Source organism: Pan troglodytes, chromosome 4 (assembly GCF_028858775.2).
Source record: "Pan troglodytes isolate AG18354 chromosome 4, NHGRI_mPanTro3-v2.0_pri, whole genome shotgun sequence".
Classification (NCBI taxonomy): domain Eukaryota; kingdom Metazoa; phylum Chordata; class Mammalia; order Primates; family Hominidae; genus Pan; species Pan troglodytes.
In genome coordinates this window covers 173,170,280-173,191,169 of record NC_072402.2, presented here as the reverse complement: position 1 = coordinate 173,191,169, position 20,890 = coordinate 173,170,280, and the positions used below count along the sequence as shown (strand labels likewise).

Genomic DNA, 20,890 nt, shown 5'->3' with positions numbered 1-20,890 from the left:
ATATGGCTTCCATAGGAGTAGCCTTGTTCTTCTGTGAACATGAGTGTATACATCTGTGGGATTAGGTTTCAGGAGTGAAACTGCTTAAAACAGAGTTATGCTTTTATACCTTTTGATAGATACTGCCAAACTCTTGTAGACATTGTAGCAATTTGCACTCTGATCAGCACTCATGAGAGTAGCTGTTTCCCAATAGGGTCACCAGCAAAATGTTGTCAGCCTTTTGTCCCAGGGATCACGCATCCATCTTACATTTAGCTAAAATGTACTGGATGTGCACTGTGCCAGGTACCAGGTTAAGGGCTGCCTATTTGCTAATACTCACGGCATCCTCACAATAACTCAGTGAGGGAAGTAGTAGTATCTTCATTTTACAGATGAGAAAACTGAGGTTTAGAGAGGTTAGCCTACCTCAGTTTGAAGAACTGAGCTGAATCCAAGCCTGGGAGGTCCAACTCCAAGCATTCATCCTCCTGACCAATGGTTCTCAAGTTTGAATGTCCATCAGAATCATTCAGAAGGCTTGTTAAAAGTTGGCTGGGTCCCAGCTTGAGTTTCTGATTTGGTAAGTGCGAGATAGACTTGAGAATGGGAATTTCTAAGGTCCCAGTGATGCTAATGCTCTGGTCCAGGGACCACACTTTGAGAACCATTGCTTGTATGACTCTCATATGAGGCCCCACCTGGAAATTACCTTTGACCTTGGCTGGGTGCTCATTGGAACTCTACATATTCTACGTACCTTGTATGTATGTGTATGTGAATGTGAATAAAACCCTTCGTGGTCTTTTGAATATCTCGGGTAAGGTTTGTGGCAAACGATTTCACTTCTTTAAGACTTTCCCTAACTTTTGAATGGAGATGATGCTCAGAGGAACCCTTGGGGAAACTGCAAGGAAGAATGTGTGGAAAGAACACTGTGGAGATTGTGAAATGTTGTTCTAAAGCTGGTTATAATTATTCCTGTTGATGGGGAAGCTATGAGAATTTGGGAGGTATAAATTAAGATCGTGGTTCTGGGCCAGGTGTGGCGGCTTACGCCTGTAATCCCAGCACTTTGGGAGGCCGAGGCAAGCAGATCATGAGGTCAAGGGATCGAGACCATCCTGGCTAACACGGTGAAACCCTGTCTCTACTAAAAATACAAAAAATTAGCTGGGCGTGGTGGCGGGCACCTGTAGTCCCAGCTACTCGGGGGGCTGAGGCAGGAGAATCACTTGAACCTGGGAGGTGGAGGTTGCAGTGAGCTGAGATTGCACCACTGCACTCCAGCCTGGGCAACAGAGTGAGACTCTGTCTCACCAAAAAAAAAAAAAAAAAAAAAAAAAAAAAAAAAAAAAAAAAAAAAAAAAAAATTGTGGTTCTGCCATGGTGTGACACTGGGTAAGTCAGTCCACTTTCCTGAGCATCAAATTTCTTTTCTTTGAAAGTGGGGATATTATGGGTTCAGTGAGGATTAAACAAGCCCCTATGTGTATCAGCCCTGGTTTCCTTCTGTTCCAGAAACTCAGAGGCACTGTGTCCTCTGCGAGGAAAGGGCTCATTCCAGAACAATGCTTATAACGTGGTTGCTCACAGTCATTTCCCCTCTAGCCCTCTTCTCAGAACATCTCATATTCCCTGTTCTTTCCACACGCTGGTGATGACCTCTTTGTAACACAAAATGGATTCTTTTCCACATTTGGATAGGAGGTTAAGTATACTTTGCATATTCCTAGAAATAGCCCAGGTTGAACCCAATGACCACATGGCCCCCGGGCTAGTGTCAATTGTTCTAGGTGCTGGGGATATGGCAATGGACAGAACAGAAATCCAAATCCTTGCCGTCATGAGCTCATTGTTATGTGCCCCCAAGTACGTCAACGATGACCCACCCTTCCCATGGTTTCTTGGAATCTGGTGAGGGGTAAATATTCAAATTCATGGAAAATCACAAGTTTTCCTCTAATTGACCCAATGAAGCTCACTGACCCCTGGGAACACCAGGAATGTGGCTGTAGCCAGAACTTCTCAAGCTGCGACAGGTTCAGGGATCACCTGGGGCTCTGGGTATCCGTCAGATCCTGGCTCAGCAGGTCTGGGGTCTGGTCTAAGAATCTGCATTTCTAACAAGTTTGGATGTCTCTGGTCTGCAGACCACACTTTGACTATGCAGGGTTTAAGTGATGCTTTATCTCATCCCACCAAATGTAATCTTATTTTCCTGCAGCTTTTAGTAAAACTCTGAATATGCAGAAGAAAAACTAATTTTATTAGCATATTCCAGTTGTCTACATTTTTGGACAGGGCTGTAGGTGTGGGTGTCAGATCTGGTTTTCAAGTGACCAGGAGCAGCCTGGAGCATGCACTTCACTAATGCAAGCCCGTTTCCTCATCTGTGAGTGGAGACTCTTCCTACTTCTGTCTCATTTATGCAAAACCTTAATTGTTGGACATTTTTAAGGGATGGATTTAAAGTCTCCACTTGACCATTTTAATCTGTGATTTTTAGTTAAGTTGTGTGCTATCTCTGGCAAAGTTGCCAGGGTTCTGAAATCTTACCTTTAGCAATGATATACTGGCATTTTGAAGGCACACCCACTGTCTCTAGAGCAAATATACAAGAGGCAACCATTCATTGACTGTTTACTAAGTGCCAGGCAATATGGTGACAGCTGTGCAGGGATTAGCTCATTTAATCGTTGTAACAACTCTATGATTCAATGATTTCTCCAGTCATAACAAAAGCCACAAAACTGAAGGTCACAGAGAATGTCATTGGCCCAAATGCGTATTTTATAAATGGGCGCAATGTAGATTGGACCTGGCTCTGTCTGACTTCTAGACCTACGCTCTTGCATATATTTAAATAATTTCAGTGACAACAGAGTTACTGTAGCAAAACAAATGCAGAAACATGGCCAAGGAAGTTAAAATGCGTAGCTCTGTATCAAGTCTTTTATTAAAGCACTCCCCAAACTTAGGTTAATTTAGACTTTCTCTGTTAGTAAATGCCAGTGCCAGGTTAGAATCAGATCAATTAATATAGAAGCATGTTTCCATCACCGTCATGTGCAGAGGTGTTGGCCATCCAAGTTTCAAGCTGAAATCCATCCCCCACACCCATCATTAATATTCCTGGAATCACATTGTCATAGGAGTTTGGGGGGTGGGTGGGTGTGCCTTTATGTATATGAGGTTCAAAAAGGTGGGAGACTGGTAGCCCAAAATAGAAATATATTTCTTGTTAAAGGCATAATACAAAAATATCTTTTCATTAGGAGTTGCTGATGGTACTGTAGATATTAACTTTGAATGAAAAGTACCATCAGTTGTAACACACAAACTGCTTTATCCTTTATGTACAAATAAAAGAGAGAATTTATTTTCATTCTGAGTTTATTTAACATTTCATCCAGTTGAACTGAAATAATACATGGCCTCCAACACTGGCAAGACACTGTGCTAATACTGAAATAAAAACTGCCAGTCAGTAAACACTTACAATCATCATCCTTTGTATCATGTTAATAGAAATATTAATAACTACTTAGCTTTACAAGCTTATTGCACTTCATGTGGATTTTTTTTTCTCCAGAAAAGGTATTTCTAAAAGATCGGCAAGGATTGCCAATCTTGGTTTATTTGTTCTTTCTTATAAACCGTGATCAACATACACAGTTGATAGCTTTATATAAAAGCATTAAGAGTCTGAAGCATCAAAAAACAACGTTTAAAAAGATGCAGCTCCATGTTCATCATCCCTTTTATAATCTCTTTTTTTTTTTTTTTGAGATGGAGTTTCGCTCTTGTTGCCCAGGCTGGAGTGCAATGGTGCGATCTCGGCTCACTGCAACCTCCAGCTCCCGGGTTCAAGCGATTCTCCTACCTCAGCCTCCCGAGTAGCTGGGATTATAGGCATGTGCCTCCATGCCTGGCTAATTTTTTGTATTTTTAGTAGAGACGGGGTTTCTCCATGTTGGCCAGGCTGGTCTCAAACTCCTGACCTCAGGTGATCCACCCGCCTCGGCCTCCCAAAGTGCTGGGATTACAGGGGTGAGCCACCGCACCCGGCCATTCCTTTTATAACCTTTATCACACATAACCGGAGTGTGTAAAATTTTGGTTAGTTTGTCAATCTTCTAACCAGTCATTAGCTCTTCACTGGAGGTTAACATTCTGAAATGGAGCTACAGACTACCTGGTAGGGGGAGGACTCTGAGAGGAGCGGGACACCTGGGGCAGGCAGCAGTGCCTTAGCTTCTTATGAAAAGAGCCCTTCAGCACCTCATGGAGAGCTGCCCTGAATTTCAGGCTTTTACCACTTTATAAAGAGACGCGTCGAGGACAACAGAATCTGTCCAAGGCCAGAATGTCACGGGAAAACCGTTTTGCTTCCAATGGTTTAAGACAGAAAATCTAAATGAGAAGACTCTGGCAGCATCAAGGAAGGCTCTGAGTGGCCCAAAGCTTCAGATCTATTAATCCTTTCAGAGAAAAGAGAAACACAGACACAAGGCACGCCATTTTTTCTTTATGAGGAAATTCAGTCTGGTCACATTGTCAGAAAAAAAATCTGCCAAAACTAAATAGTTTCTCTATTTTTTTCATTTACAATCTCTGAATACAATGATGTACACTTCATGAAATGTCATCCCTCAGTATCCGTGGATGCTTGGTTCCAGGACCGCCCTCCGATACCAATATCTGCAGATGCTCAAGTTCCTGATATAAAATGGCACAGTATTTGCATATAACCTAGGCACATCCTTCTGTATACTTGCTAAATCATCTCTAGATTGCTTATAACACCTAATACAATGTAAGCACTATGTAAATAGTTGTTATACTGTATTGGTTTTTAAATTTGTATTATTTTTCATTGTTATGTATATTTTTTATCTTTTTAAAAAATATTTTCAGGCCGGGTGCGGTGGCTCACGCTTGTAATCCCAGCACTTTGGGAGGCCGAGGCGGGCAGATCACGAGGTCAGGAGATCGAGACCACAGTGAAACCCCGTCTCTACTAAAAATACAAAAAAATTAGCCGGGCGTGGTGGCGGGCGCCTGTAGTCCCAGCTTCTCAGAGAGGCTGAGGCAGGAGAATGGCGTGAACCCGGGAGGCGGAGCTTGCAGTGAGCCGAGACTACGCCACTGCACTCCAGCCTGGGTGACAGAGCGAGACTCCGTCTCAAAAAAAAAAAGAAAAAAAAAAAAGAAAAAAAAATTTCCATCCAAACTTGGTTGAATTCACAGATATAGAGCTCACGGATACAGAGGGCCGACTGTCTATGATGTTAAACATCTACAGAGTTGAAACATAATCTGTTATATTAAATATATTATCTATGAAATCACTACAGATGATGTAAACAGTGGTACATGGTTTCATTATTTTCAAATGAAGTGGAATGCAACATACAATATTCAAGTAAAATTCATTGTGACTGATTCATACACACATTATCACTGTATCTTTCTGAAAGCCAAAGAGATCTATAAGGATGACAAGAAAAGACATGTAGGTAGCTGGAACTGTAGTCTCACTTTTTACCAAAAAAAAAACAATGAACTGGATTCAGCCCACTCATACAGCACTGGTATTGAATATACTTCCAAAATTTGACATTTGTACATTTCAGTTATTTCATTATTTGATGTAAATAATTGAATATAAAGTCAATAACTGCAAGGTAAGATTATCATCTTTATAAGAACATAAAACAATAAATTAAAAGTCAACCAAGGCAATCCACTCACAATCTGAATGTATATAATGATCCAGCAGGGAAGGCATGTTGCAGTGGTCTGTGACTGACTTTTGGAAGGGGTGTGAAGGAGCTTTTATGCTCCAAATCCAAAAGCTTCATCACCTTCATTGGGCTAGTGCAATCCCCAAACTAGAAGCAAACTGCCCTTAATATTTCGGGGTAAGTTTTTATAGATTAGCCCAGAGCTTTTGTATTTTCCCAGTTCACTGCTGAGATCTCCTTGATTTGCAATGGGAGTGAGATGAAAATTCAGTATTTTAAACAGATTTCTTTTTTCACTGATTGATAATCAATAGAACATTTACTGACCATATACTGAGCACCTATTCTATGCCTACCAGTGCTTTTTTAAAACCTGGGTGAGGGCTGGTATATCGTCTTTGAAAAACAATGACTATAAAAGCTACAGGAAAGGTATTTCTATAAATCATAACATGATTCAGTGTAAGGGAGTATCAGGCACTTGGCCCACGCCAGGTGCTCTGTTAAAGTAGCAGCTTTATTCTCAAAGGCTAATGTGGATCTTTAAAAGGTTTCCGTAACTGGGAGAACCCAGGTTGAACAGGATTTTTCTCACCAGCATGGCTACACCAGCTTTGCAGTGGCAGAATGAGCTGCAGAGGTTTCCTCCCTGCTTTACAATCCCTTATTGAAGTATACGCGTCGCAATTCAGGATGGCTCTCTTGGATCTTAGCTTGCAACTCGGCCTCCAAGCTTGTCACAGACATGGAACTGGGATAAGGGAGAAATGACAGGGTTATTACACAGGCAGAGGTGAGAATCAGGACCTAGAAAGAGCAGGGAGAAGGCACAGGTGTGGCGATCCCAGGACTGGTACAGCGGGTCTTGTTGGAGAAATGCTTCATGCAGCTAGAAAACGAGATCACGTTCCTTTCAGAAAAATGTCACTCATAATGAAAGAAATGCACTGGGGAACCCAACACCCAACTTTTCCCTCTCATATCATTAAAAGGTGAAATCTCTTATTGCCGGCAAGAGTGTATGGTGATGACACTCTCAGGCCCTGCTGGTGTTGGAAAAACCATTTGTGGCAATGCCACTTCCTAAGAAAAACGTATCAATCATTTGCAATGTTCACCATTGATAAAAAAAGAGATATGCAGTCAGTGAAATGTATAACATTGATAATCTGCCTACATTAATGTGCTTTTGTTTACTGTATGTAATACACGCTTATTAAAAAAATTTCAGAAAATACTAAAATGTACAAAAAAAAAAAAACCCCAAAACATTTATAATCCCGCTGAGGGATAACCACTGTTAGTCTTTAAGTGCTTAAAAATGTATTTGAAGGTATTATGGGTGTATATATATTAAAGCTTATTCTTTAAGAGAAACGCACACTCATTAAAGTATAAAGAAAAATTGTCCAGAATACCTACCAGAAAAACTGCTAATATTTTGATATGTAATTAGTTTAAAAAAAATATTTGAGGCTGGGCGCAGTGGCTCACACCTGTAATCTCAGAGCTTTGTGAGGCTGAAGCAGGAGGATTTCTTGAGGCCAGGAGTTTGAGACCAGCCTGGGCAACCTGGTGAGACCCAAATTTTTGTATCTATAAAAATAAAAAATAAGACAGGTGTGTTGGTGTATGCCTGTGGCTCCAGCTACTCAGGATGCTGAGGCAGGAGGGTTGCTCGAGCCCAGAAGTTCAAGGCTGTAGTGAGCTATGACTGTGCCATTGCACTCCAGCCTGGGCAAGAGAGTGAGACCCTGCCTCTAAAAAACAATAAAAAAATTGATTAATATAGTTGACATGTGATAGACTGTAAGGTTAAAAAAAGTCAGGATATAAGCTTATATTTAAAATATGCAAAACAAATTTTAAAAATTACGAATATAGAAAAAAGGTAGGAAAAAAATGCCACGATGGCTATTGTTTATGTGGTGGGCCTTTGCGTAATTTTAAATGATGATGATGACACTGATGATGGTAATGATAATGGCTATGACTTACAGCTCACTTGCTGGGCCAGACGTTATGCATTTTAACCCTTATGAAAACTCTGTAAGTCCAGTATTATAATTGTACAGGTAAGGAAACCTGAGGTGCAACTGAGATGTTGAAGGCAGATCTTTCTTGATCCCAAAGCCCTGCTATACCACCTCTTGGTCTTTCTGTTTTGCCATTGATCTCTAAGTATCTGTAATTACTATGAATGTATGTTAAAGGCCCAAGTCTGATCTTGGAATTAAAGTTATTCAAACCTTGGTGGATGATGGGGAGTATTCTCTTTTTTATCTTCCAGGAGAGTTTGTTTGAAATTGGAATAATCTGTTTCTTGACAGTTGAGAGAAACTTACCTGTAAAACTACCTGTTTCTTGTGTTTTCTTTGTAGGAGGAAGATTAAATGCTGCTTCAGCTTCCTTAATGACTATCTGGCCTATTCTGACTTTCTAATTTTTCAGCTTTGCTAATATTTTTTCCAGAAATTTGTCTATTTTGCCTGTTTTCAAATCTGTTGGTATAATGTTGGTATTATTTTTAATCACTGCTGAATCTACAGTTGTACCTCTTTTTCATTCATATTATTTGTGCTTTTCTCTTTCTCTTTTTGTTTTGATTAATCTCACCAGACAATTGTCTATTTTGTTTCTATTTTCAAAGAACCAAGTTTTCACTTTGTTGATCCTCTACTCTTTCTTTTATTTTATTGATTTCTGATCTTAATCTCCTTCCTTCCTTCTTTTCTGATGTTTATTCTTTTGTGCTTTTTTTTTTTAAGTTGGGACATTTAGTGCATTGATTTTCGGCTATTCTTCATAATATAAACATTTAAAGCTATAAATATCTCTCAAAGCAACACATTTGCTGCTTCTCAAAAATGTTAATAAAGAATGTTTTCATTATCACTTGTTCACATAGGAGACGGGAAACTGTGGTGCATTCATGCAATGCACTATTATACAACAATAACAATGAATGGACTATAGGTACACACAATAATGTAGATGAATCTTAGTTCTGATACTGAATAAAAAGAACAAGTACTAGAAGACTATACATCTTATGACAGTGTGACACCCTTGTCTAAAAAGTTCCTAAGACAAACTAAAGATACATACACAAATATAAAATGCAAGAGCATGAAATTCAGCATGGTGGTTAAATCTGCAGGGGAGGCAGGGACACAGGTTGGGAGGAGCCTATAAGATGTAACTTATTGGAGATATATATATATATATATATATATATATATATATATTTTTTTTTTTTTTTTTTTTTTTGAATCTCGCACTGTTGCCCAGGCTGGAATGCAGTAGCGTGATCTTGGCTCACCACAGCCTCTGCCTACTGGGTTCGAGCGATTCTCCTGCCTCATTGGGCACTGAATTTGTGGATATTCATTATATTATTAGTATAAGTAAAATAAAAATAAGCAACACAGGGTCATGCTTGGATCAATGAGGATACTATGTTACGAGCCAAGGAAAAACTGAGGAGCCAGAGACCTCAAGAAGCCAAACATACAATGTATAAACAACAAAACAGAGTAAGAAGCTATTTTAAAATACAGTAAAACAAAAGAGGATTGGTTTCTCAAATGTAAAACCACACGCTTTCTGAGGGCCTTGACCTAAGGACACTAGTAGTTACAGAAAGCTTTCCATTTCTACCCCTAGAGTTTCAATGAATCATAAAAAATAAATATTAGGCTACATTTTATTTCTTGCAGCACTCAAAGAAAAAAGGCCAAAGTAGAAAGTTTCTCTATGGGTTTTCAAATCTAAAACCCTTTCAATCTGAAAATAATTACAGCTACATTTCTTAGGTGTTTTACAACTTGGTATCAGGCACACCCCTTGGCATTTTATGTGCTCAAAGTTTAAACTGCTAAATCAAGGCCAGCTGCTGAACACCAGTGTTCATAAGCCACATACTACAGAAATGGACATTCTCAGGTTGAGCCCCAAGACTCTGGGGTTTGTACAATTAAGCAGGTATCATTATCCCACTGTAGAGATGAGGAAATTCATCTGAATCAGGCTCCCAGAGCAAGTTCTGAAGGTCCTGCCCTCTTCAAGGGGGGCTCTTCAGTAGGCCCCAAGGTGATGAAGGGCTCCTGTCCATGAGGTTTAAGTTTCTATTCAAGAACAGCAGGGTCGGAGACAGAGTGGGAGAGCAGATACAAGGTGGAGTTCTCGATCAGGCAGAGGGATCTGACAGCATTCGTTCTAGAACAGAACACCTCATCCAAAACCAACTCCACAAGGCTAGGGGATTAAAGACCGTATGTTCGGGACCTACTGGCCCACAAAGGAAAGGGTATTACCAAGGCAAGGGGCCTGGTAACACTTACAGAAAATGACAGACAACAAAATGCCGCTGCTTTGTGTGTTGGTGTCAGGTCAAGAGCAGGCTGGAGACCTGATGTAGAAAATGCCGATTTAACGCCGGTTAGTCCTGTTCTCACATCAAAGGCGGGATTCAAGGGCAGTTTGTGATGAGAGGCACGCACAAGAAAGCTTTTAAGGCAAAAAACTAAGTGTGAAGAAAGGAAGCAAATATACCAACCACCTAAGCTAAGTGCATATAATTGCTGTCCCTGGGGGTGGAACTTGCATCCTATCATATCTGTATTACAGATGCATTTGTCAGTGGATTGGACCATATTTTAAATTTTCATAAAAGCAAATTTGCATCAGAGTTAATCTGATTCTTACAAAAGAATAAAGCATTTTCAAATTTAACGGAAAGGGGTAGAAAAGAGCTGGGTACATCTGAAATTAGACAGATGTGGGTTTGATTTCTGCCTCCATCCCTTCCTTTTAAGAGACCCTGGCTTCAGTATCTTTTGAGTCTCAACTTCCCTGCCAATGAAATGGAATAATGGCACCTGCACTTTCAATTGATTTTTAGGATTAATACTCATGATGATTGGAAGAATAACAAATACATACCTTTTCTGAGGAAACAGGGCACAACACAGGGGTGTAGCAAACACCAAACTTAAAAAAAATACAAAAAAAAAGTCAGACCATTTTAAATGGTTAATTTTCAGCTTATTTTTCTATTTTACTTTTATAACAATCCCTTCTTTCTTCAGAGCATTACGTTCTGTGTTGTCTAACAAAAATAAGTCCTGTTTGTGTAAGTTTTATTACCTAGGATTGCCAAAATAATGAAAAAGTCACAGAGACAACAATTTTAAAAAGAATCACACGAATAGCCCCCCATGTTGTAGGTTTCTCTAAAGGCAGTTTACTTCTATTTAATTATTTGGGGCCATGCATTCCAGATGTTCTGAGATGGCCTCATTTTCAAAATTTGTATCCCATATTACCCAGTCACCTTTCATACGCTGTGTATTTATATTTCAAAATAAATTAATTATGTAAAAGTAATTTCTACTCACCAGAAGCCAACTAACCCAACTTGAATGGGTGCACTCATCCATGGGAACCTCTGTGTTGAGAAATAAATGGCTTTGAATACTTTTTATACAGGGTCTTAGAGGCAATTTCTTCTGATTAACTGGAAGGAACCTCTCACCACATTTCAAGATTCAGATAGAATGTGGTTAGTGAAATTTGGGGGAAATGCTGCAACAAGGGTGTCAGCCTAACTTCCTGTAACCTTCTTTGATCTGTAAATCAGCACACACGCAAAGATCAAGTGGCTTCTATTTTTTCTCCCAGTCCCCCATTTAATCTGAGCACTGCTTGGGTATATAATGGAGGTGGGGAAGTAGCTGTCATTTAATTGTAATGAATCCCCTGGCTGGGGAGGTAGGACAGCCTGGTACCAAGGTCTCAAGTCTCCCGCCTTCCGGTTAGTTCCTGACTGTGGCGAACCACAGGCAGAGCCTAGCCTCTCCAAGCTTCCGTTTCCTTGTGATGGTACAAAATGAACATCATTAACAGCTTCCTAAAAGTGTGTGGATGAAGATATGCCAGATCACATTCATAAAGCACCTAGTATGGTGGCTGGAACATATCAGAAACCCAACAAATGCTTACCATCCCTCACCCCACTTTGCACCTCGTCTTTCTTGGTTTTAGTTGCTGTCAGTATGGTTAAAACTATTTCTGGCATAAAACATTTTTGCTAGTCACACTTTTTTTTTTTTAATGGAAATGAACAAGTTGGTTGATCTTCTGGAGAATAAATGCTGTTAGATTTTTAGTTTTAAAAAAGGAGTAGTACTTAAATACACAATAAAAAGAGTGATGAGATATATGGTTATATAAATAAGGCCACAGAAATCACTGCAACCAAGGTGTGAGCTGGTTGTAATGAAATCAGTCAGCTTAGTTAGGAGTCAACACAAGCTGTTAGAAGACAACATGCATGGGAGGCATACCCTGGTCCCCAAAGAGACTCCTCTGGAGAAAAGGTTCATCAGGAGGGTTGGCGCAAGGGGGGAAAGGGATGGATTAGAGAGGAAGGGAGAAGCATCGTCAAGGAAACTAGTCTTCACAGGTTACACAGAGGGGCCCCTCTCCTCAAAAGATAGAATGAAAAGGAAAACACTGTATCTTTGGCAACTGTCTCTGTTTGATGATGAAGGATTGTCATAAGGAGATGCTAAATACTCCCCAGCACTTCCTAGCCAGGTGACATCTGGGCTGGGACAGATTTGGTGATGGGAGGGTAAACATAGTACTTAGCGAAAGCCTGTGCATGGATGAACTTGACCCTGTGAGAGCAGCCTCCTCATTGTAAGTAGACTCTGGTCTGCAGCAAACTGGGCTAACCTGTTACTCAAAAGAGAGCAGCTGTGTGCCACCTTGGAGGTGGGCATGTGCAAACTACGTGCTGACTGTGGCTCATGCAGAGGGTTTTGATGGAAAGGCTCTTTGCACAGCCAAGGCCCCTAGACAATTTCAGTATCCTGCAAAACTCAACCTGATGCCATGTCTTCTTCCAGCACCACCCCTGCACCCCATCCTGCCTTATTCACCCCTACCTTGCAACTAGAAAGTCTGATACTACATTAGTCAGCTGAGGATGTTTGGTGTTTCGCTAGATATTCACAACATTTCTCAAGGTAGGAACATATCTTACCTAACAGAACTGTGCAAACAGAGCATGTTTAGATGAAAAATCCAAATGAATTAAAGAGAGTAATTATATGTTTAAAAGATACATATATATATGTGTATATATATATGTGTATATATATGTACATATATATGTGTGTGTGTATATATATATGTACATATATATATTCAATGAAGTAAAAAGCTCAAAAGTCAGGCTGGGTGTGGTGGCTCATGCCTGTAATCCCAACACTTTGGGAGGTTGAGGCAGGTGGATCACAAGGTCAAGAGATCAAGACCATCCTGGCTAACATGGTGAAACCCCGTCTCTATTAAAAATACAAAAATTAGCTAGGCATGGTGGTACATGCCTGTAGTTCCAGCTACTCGGGAGGCTGAGGCAGCAGAATTGCTTGAACCCGGGAGGCGGAGTTTGCAGTGAGCCAAGGTTGTGTCATTGCACTCCAGCCTGGTGACAGAGCAAGACTCGGTCTCAAAAAAAAAAAAAAAAGCAAAAAACCCCCTGAAAAGTTAGTGACTCTAAATTCTTTCTCCCCCAGTGATCTTTTTCTAATAGCTTTATTGACATACAACTGCCCATATTTAATGTAAGTTCTGACATACATATGTGGCTGTGAAGCCATAAGCATAATCAAAATAATGAAAATATTCACCACCCCGAATGTTTTTCTTGTTCCTTGTACCGCTTTGCAGTTCCTCCCTCTTCCATAAACCCTGCACCCCATTATATGGCAACCTCTCATCTTTCTGTCACTAGATATTAGTTTACATTTTCTAGGACTCGATATACAGTATCTATTCTTTTGTGTAATTACTTTGAGACTCCTTCATGTTGTGTGTAGCACTAGTTTGTTACTTTTTATTGCTAAGTATTCCCTTGTATTCACAAGGTGTTTATTTATCCATTTTCCTTTTATTGGCATTTGAGCTGTTTCTAGTTTTTGGCTATTACAAATAGAGCTGCTATGAATATTTGTCTTTTATGGACATGTGCTTCTATTTTTCCTAGGTAAAGATCTAGGAAGGAAATGGCTGGATCATACGGCAGCATCTGTTTAACTTTGTAAGAAACTGCCTCACTATTTTCTCACATGACTGTACCACATTAATTCTCACCAGCAGTGGGGAGGGTTTCAGTTCTTCCATTTCCTCACCAACACTTGCTATGATCAATCTTTTTAGTTTTTGACATTCTAATAGGCATTTAGTGGCAGCTCCTGTGGTTTTAATTTAGATTTCCCAACGACTAAAGACACTAAGCATTTTTTTAGGTGCTTGAGAACTGTATGTACTTGGTAGAGTGTCTGTTCAAACCTTTTGCCCAGCTTAAGTGTTGAGGGTCCTTTATGTATTCTGGACACAAGTCCTTTATCACATACGTGCCTTGTAAACATTTTTCCCCATGCTGTTTCTTCTCTTTTCATTTTCTGTATAGTTTTAAAGAACAGAATTTTAAAAATCCGATGAAGTCCAATTGATCAATTTTTCTTTTATGGACTGTGCTTTTTGTGTTGAGTCTAATAAGTCTTTGCCTAGCCCGTGTTCTATTGTATTTTCTTCTAGAAGTTTTACAGTTGTAGACTTTTACATTAGATTCGATGAATCACTGAGAGCTAATTTTTATATATGGTATAGTCAATTCCTTACACATTGCCTACATCCCAGCCAACCCAACCATCCACAAACCTCCAACAATTCATGCTCTGTGTACTTGCTGAGCTTCTGTAGAGCACGTGGCCCTCAGCCAGTCCTCTTCAAAGAAGTCTCTGCTCACCTACACCAGTTGGGTAAGATACCTCCTATGTGCTCCCCCTGTGCCCCAAACTTTAAACGCTGCGTATTTTAACAACGTGTCTTGCGCCTCTTCCCCATATCATGCTACATGCTCCCTGAGATCAGGGGTCATATCCTCTTTCTGGGACTCTAGTGTCTACCATATTGCTTGGCATAAACAAGCATTCAGCAAACGGCTGCTGAAAAAAACATGAATGAACAAATAAATGTTACATTCCCATTCAATTAGCAGTCCTGAAAGCCTACTGAGTAGACACAGCAGTCTACTTTTATAAAAGGGAATATAAAAGAATGAGAACTTAAGGAACAAGAACTAGCATAGGACCCAAACCATATCAATTTCACTCCCAATGAAAGTGCCATCAAGAATGACCCAAGTTTAAAGAGACAACAGGAACTATCCTTCAAGAAAACTGTTCACAGAAGCACCAGATTTTAGGCGGTGAACTTCTTGGTTTACTGCAAAAATTTCCGTGAGTCACCTGCCCACAGCTGATGTGTTTTTTCCAGCTCTCCACTTGGGGAAAGATAAGGCGTAGGGGGATGGATGAGTCATGCTGAATGCTCCCCAAGCATCACCGTTTAAAAAAGCCCAGAATGTTCAATTAGTTTCATGTTTGCGGAGGGAGTCTGGTCATTTCTAAGGTAAAAGCCCAGATAAGTACCTCCTTGCAGAGGAGGCACACCTGGCCCTGGGGCAGTGGGAACAAGCAGAAGGCCAACCAAGGCACACCACTGCATGGGCATCATGAGCTGCCAAGGAAGTGACCTCTTCAGCCTTTGCGGAAGAGGCATGGTGAAGCCCGCCTTCACAACAGAATGTGAAAGTGTTTTGAACGTGGAAAAGTAGGGATTTTAATATAAGCTGCCTCTGTGTCTATTTTAGCAATGACTATACTATCATTTCTGTCCTATGGTCCTCTCTACATGGGTGAAATGCAACACCGACATATACCAGCAACCGTGAACTTGGGGAGTGGTAGGTATGTGTGGGTAGCTTAACGGTATTTAGCCATTACTTTTTCAGAGCAGTATCTCTCATTGAGGTCTGAAGGAGTACAGCTACAACCAGGCCCCCTTGTAGCCAGTGAGGTGCCAGGACTGAGCCATGAGCTGTCCTGATCATCTCTCTGGACCTTCACAATGGGGTTCTGAAACCAGTGGGCCCTTCCATGTGGGGCGTGGGGCAGGTAGGGGGCTTCGGTGGGAAGAGTAGGCATGGCGACACACTTCCAAATGATGATCAAAATGTACAATACCAAGCAAAGCTAAAAAAACCACAACTTAAGATGAAAGTGGGGAGAACACAATAGTTATTCATCTTATCATTGTGTAACAGCCTGGAACAATGCGGCAATGGTGGGCTAAGATGGGGCTAACTGCTTTTATCATTTGCCAGCTCCTTCGCATGAGAAAATGCCAGGGTACATCTACAGAAATTTCCATCTGTCACAGCAAGAAACTTATGCAACACGCCCAACTATGTCTTCTGTTCAGTGTTTGTCACTGAGATGAGAGGAACTGTGCTAACTGTTCCCAAACTGAGACCCCATGAAGCTGCTACTCCGAATGATTTTTTTCATTCCTGATAGGATGACTACTGACTTGTACACGTGTCATTCCAAATTCACATCATCTCTTCATTTTTATCCAGCCAGGCATCCAATAGCTGACTGTGTGTGTAACTGAGTTACAACCTCTCAATAGTGGCAGTCTTTATTTACAAAAAGCTTTTTCAAATATCTGAGATTAGAAATAAAATCTTCCTGGGAACATCTTTTTATTTACATAAGAGCCCAGGAAACCGGCCTTCGGCTTCTTTACTGTTTAGGTAGCAAATAGTCTATACGGTTTGAAATCTGAAAAGAAAGAAAAAGGGTTGGGAAAATGACAAAAGAACCACAGCTTACCTTCAAAAAGGCTTTCTTTTCCAAAGTGTTCATAATGAATGGAGGGATGGCTGGAAATAAAGACAGATCCACTTAAATCTTTATTTAATGCCAATTTTCAGCTTACATTTTTTTTTCAACCATTTGACAGAAAGCTTCTGTCACTTTTAGGCTATTTCCACTGTCACAGTAAAAACAGTTTGTAGCAATTCTTTAAATTATTACATTTGAATTCATTAGATTGAAAACTGTTCTGATTTTCTAAATTTTTGAACAGTAATATCACATCCTCTGCCAGCCAGAAAGTTTTATAATCTTGAAAAGAACTTTACTTTTAGGTTTAAGTAGGCAAAAATAAAAATATCAGGAACTTTTTCTTCCTATATTAATAAAACAAAGGGCACAAGGCAGGGAGGATGGTGTAAAGAATCCTGCCTTGGAGTCAGGCAGAAACTGCTTCCGTACAGGCTAGACCAGGGGCCCCAACCCCTGGGCCATGGACTGGTATGGATCTCTGGCCTGTTAGGAATAGGGCCGCCCAGCAGGAGGAGGGCAGTGGGCAAGTGAATGAAGCTTTAGCTGTATTTACAGCTGCTCCCCATTGCTTGCATGACGCCTGAGCTCTGCCTCCTGTCAGGTCAGCGACCGCATTACATTCTCACAGGAGCCTGAACTCCATTGAGAACTGCACATACAAGGGATCTAGGTTGCCCGCTCCTTATGAGAATCTAGTGCCTGATGATCTGTCACTGTCTCCCATCACCCGCAGACGGGACTGTCTAGCTGCAGGAAAACAAGCTCAGGGCTCCCACTGATTCGACATGATGGTGACTTGTCTATTTCATTATATGTTACAATGTAATAACAATAGAACTAAAGTGCACAATACATTTAACGTGCTTGAATCATCCTGAAACCATCCCCTTGACCCCTGGTCCATGAAAAAATTGTCTTCCATGAAATGGGTCCCTGGTGCTAAAAAGGTTTGGGACCGCTGGGCTAGACCACTTGCTAGCTGGGTGACCCTGGAGAAGCTACCTAACTTCTCTGAGCCTCAGCTTTCTGTTTTCTTTTTCTATAAAATGGAGGAAATTGGAGACAATACTGCATGTAAAACACTGGGTATGCGGTGGACAGCATTCGTTCATTTGCTGACAACTTTTATCAGGCTAAACTGTCATATCCACTACTTCAATATGTCAATTACTCTTATAAATTGCACTAGGACAGAAAGATTGTATTTCTTCTCTGGGGACTAAATAGTGTTTAAAATAACCAAATCACTAGAAATGGATTTGTCCGTCTGGGCTGGCTGAACTTTAAGAGGAGTAAGGCAATTCAAAACAGAAAAGACCACAATCAAAAGCAAACCCAGGGCCGGACATGGTGGTTTACAACTGTATACCTAGCATTCGGGGTGGGTGGATCATTTGAGCCCAGGAGTTCTAGACTAATTGGGCAACATACCAAAACCCTGTTTCTACAAAATATACAAAAATCAGCTGGGTGTGGTGGCGCACGCCTGTAGTCCCAGCTACTGGGGAAGCTGAGGTAGGAGGATCACCTGAGCCCAGGGAAGTTGAGGCTGCAGTGAGCCATGATCACAGCACTGCACTCCAGCCTGAGGGACAGGGCAATATCCTGTCTCAAAAACAACGACGACAACAACAAAACAAACCCAGGGCAGAAGCTGGAGCTGCAACTTCGATTTCAGCAAATCTGGAAATCAGGGCTCAGTAGGAACACCGGGGTGGGCTCCATAGCCTCCTTTTAGGTTAGTGACAAACGTGCTGGTCCCTGGACTCAGGAGATGCTTTCCCATGTTTCAGGACTGTGGCTGTGCAGCCACCCCTACAGAACACATTAGCCTCAGGCAGGGCACCAAGGCACTCCTGCGTTAAACCAGATAATAGCAGTTTTCCCCCAATTTGCTGGAATGTGAATATCATAGTCCTCAAAGTTTTCCTTCATGCACTTTTCTTCAACTTTTGTTGCCTGCTATTCCTTGCCTGCTGATGAGCAGTCACAGTGACAAAAGGAATTTAAAAACCGCAAAAAAGTATCAATGGATGACTTGACAGCAGCTGATGAAGTATACTTCATTGGAGAGCTTCATTTTAATTGCCAAGCGCTGTTTGCATTCAGTTTAGATGAAAATTAAACATACTAATTTCTGGTTTTTTTCTGTGAAGAGCACTCTAACTGCCAGGCCCTCTGATTTCTCAGTCTGAGAACTTTCTTTAGGCCCCTGGTCTGAAGGTAGCTCTAAGCAGCCTTAGGGTGGACTAGAGATTCTCAGCAGAACTAAATACAATGTAGACTTTCTATTTTTGGTCATTCTGACCCCAGTCCCTATAGGGAAACCTGAGCAGTTGCTTGGCACACATTTTATCAGTAGCTGCTCTAACCATTCCAATTTGCTCCATCAGTTCCTTCTGATCAAATTCCCACTGTATGGCCCTGGTCCAGCCCATCACTGCCTCTTGCCTGGATTACTGAGGCAGCCTCCCACACAGCCTCCACTGAATATTCTCGTTCTCCCTCAGCCTATTCTCAACCCACCACCCGGAGTCACACAGACAAAACCTAAGTCAGACTGTGCTGCTCCTGTATGCAAAACCCTGCCTGGCTTCTTACCTCTCAGACTAAAACCCAAGTGTGAAACGCCAGGGCTGCCATCCACGCTCTGCCATCTGTGGCCTCCTGACTTCCTTCCTACTGCTCCCCACCCCTCCCACTGTGCCCCAGCTGCACCTGCACCCGTAATGCCCGCAACACACCAGGCAAACTCCTGCCTGTGGTTCCCTCTGCCAGAATATTCATCACCGATACCCACTTGGCTCACTCCCACACCTCCACCCAGTGCTCTTCCCCGGCTGCCCTACCCACACGCCCTAGCCCCACTGCCCCCTTGCCCTCATCACCACTGCACATACTATACACTTTATTTACTTGTTTATTTTCTGCCACCCCCACTGGAAGGCAATTTCCACTAAGAGGTGCGATATTTGTGTTTGTTTTCTGGTTCATGGATCCGTGAACGCTGGTTCAACCTGTATTTATGGAATAAATGACAAAGTCCTGCTAACCCATGCCAGGGGCTGCCATGAGAATCCTGGATACGACAACTTGCGTGATGGCTTGTTTCGCAGCGTTCGCCGACTCCCCCAAGCGGTTCCCATTCTCATCCGTGACGGGAATGCCAACTTTGAGTTCCCTGCAGAGCAAAACACATACAGAGAGCTCCACCAATGCCTTCAATAAATGTCCTGAAATAGTACTATGTTGGGAAAGATCAAGCTTCTACTTAATTCAAATACCCACTCAAGTGTCATTTTTGGTACTGACACATCTATTTTTTTTTTTTTTTTTTTTTTTTTTTTTACAGTCTCACTCTGTTGCCCAGGCTGGAGTGTAGTGGTGGCTATCTCCACTGACTGCAACCTCCGCCTCCCGGGTTCAAAGCGATTGTCCTGCCTCAGCCTCCCGAGTAGCTAGAATTACAGGCGTGTGACAGTGTGCCGGGCAATTTTTGTATTTTTAGTAGAGACGGGGTTTTGCCATGTTGGCCAGGCTGGTCTTGAACTCCCGACCTCAGGTGATCCACTCGCCTCGGCCTCCCAAAGTGCTGAGATTACAGGCGTGAGCCACTGCGCCCAGCAGACACATCTATTTTTAAATACCATGGGCAAGTTTAATCCTCCTTTGATAGAAATAAAAGTAAAACAACACTAGTAAACTTTTAAAACAGGGTGTACCTTTTTCAGGAACAGTATGATTCAAAGGGTGGACACACTAACTTCAATCTATGCTCATGTGCAAATTTGAGCAACTTTCCAAATGAGAAACAGATATAATACACAGCATTATTAAGTCAACAAACTTAATATGCTGACATGGAAACAGTCACTCGCACATGGCCCTACTGTATATTTATTAACTATATTTACTAACACGAAGTATAACTTCTACTGTTACCCCTGTTTTTCGTTATCCATTCCAAAATACTTTTGTTGTTCTTTCTTCTTTAATTTTTGCCAGTTCTAAAACAATACTTCCAAAGATACAGAATAATGTACTTTAAGCCCCAAAAGAAAATTCTGGACGAAAAAAAAAAGGAATCTATTTTAGAGAACAAACTTTCTTTGGATAGACTTTGTCCAACCCAAGCACAACTCAATGAAAGCTTGAGATACATCTTTTAAACTTTTTGTTATACAGACACAGAAAGACTATTCCAGCATCAGCCCCCTCCCTGCACTCCTCAGTCTGCTTCAATAATCAGTAACTCATCGCTAAGCTTGTTTTCTCAAGACACCCATCCTCATCCCCAACCCCAGAGTATTTTGAAAGAAATCCAAGATCTCATATAATTTCACCTATACATATTACAAAAAGCATTTGAAAGTTTCAACAAAGCTAATTATT

The 20,890-nt window shown here is 41.3% G+C and overlaps 1 protein-coding gene across 7 annotated transcripts in view; it reads right to left on the bottom strand.

Moving 5' to 3' along the window:
• Window positions 1–4,497: 4,497 nt before the first annotated feature.
• Window positions 4,498–20,890, bottom strand: part of SFXN1 (sideroflexin 1) — a 50,521-nt gene continuing 34,128 nt past the window's right edge. For 3 of the 7 annotated variants that reach the window (XM_009450143.5, XM_009450144.5, XM_024356802.3), the window contains exons 7-12: window positions 19,552–19,679; window positions 16,484–16,533; window positions 11,132–11,181; window positions 10,677–10,724; window positions 10,076–10,241; window positions 4,498–6,483 (exon numbers count right to left, since the gene is read on the bottom strand). In XM_009450143.5, coding sequence (XP_009448418.3) covers window positions 6,442–6,483; window positions 10,076–10,241; window positions 10,677–10,724; window positions 11,132–11,181; window positions 16,484–16,533; window positions 19,552–19,679 — 484 coding nt within the window. In that variant the 3' untranslated portion in view covers window positions 4,498–6,441. The remainder of the gene's footprint in view (window positions 6,484–10,075; window positions 10,242–10,676; window positions 10,725–11,131; window positions 11,182–16,483; window positions 16,534–19,551; window positions 19,680–20,890) is intronic. The other 4 variants (XM_001156606.6, XM_016954224.4, XM_063811673.1 and 1 more) reach the window with 2 other exon arrangements.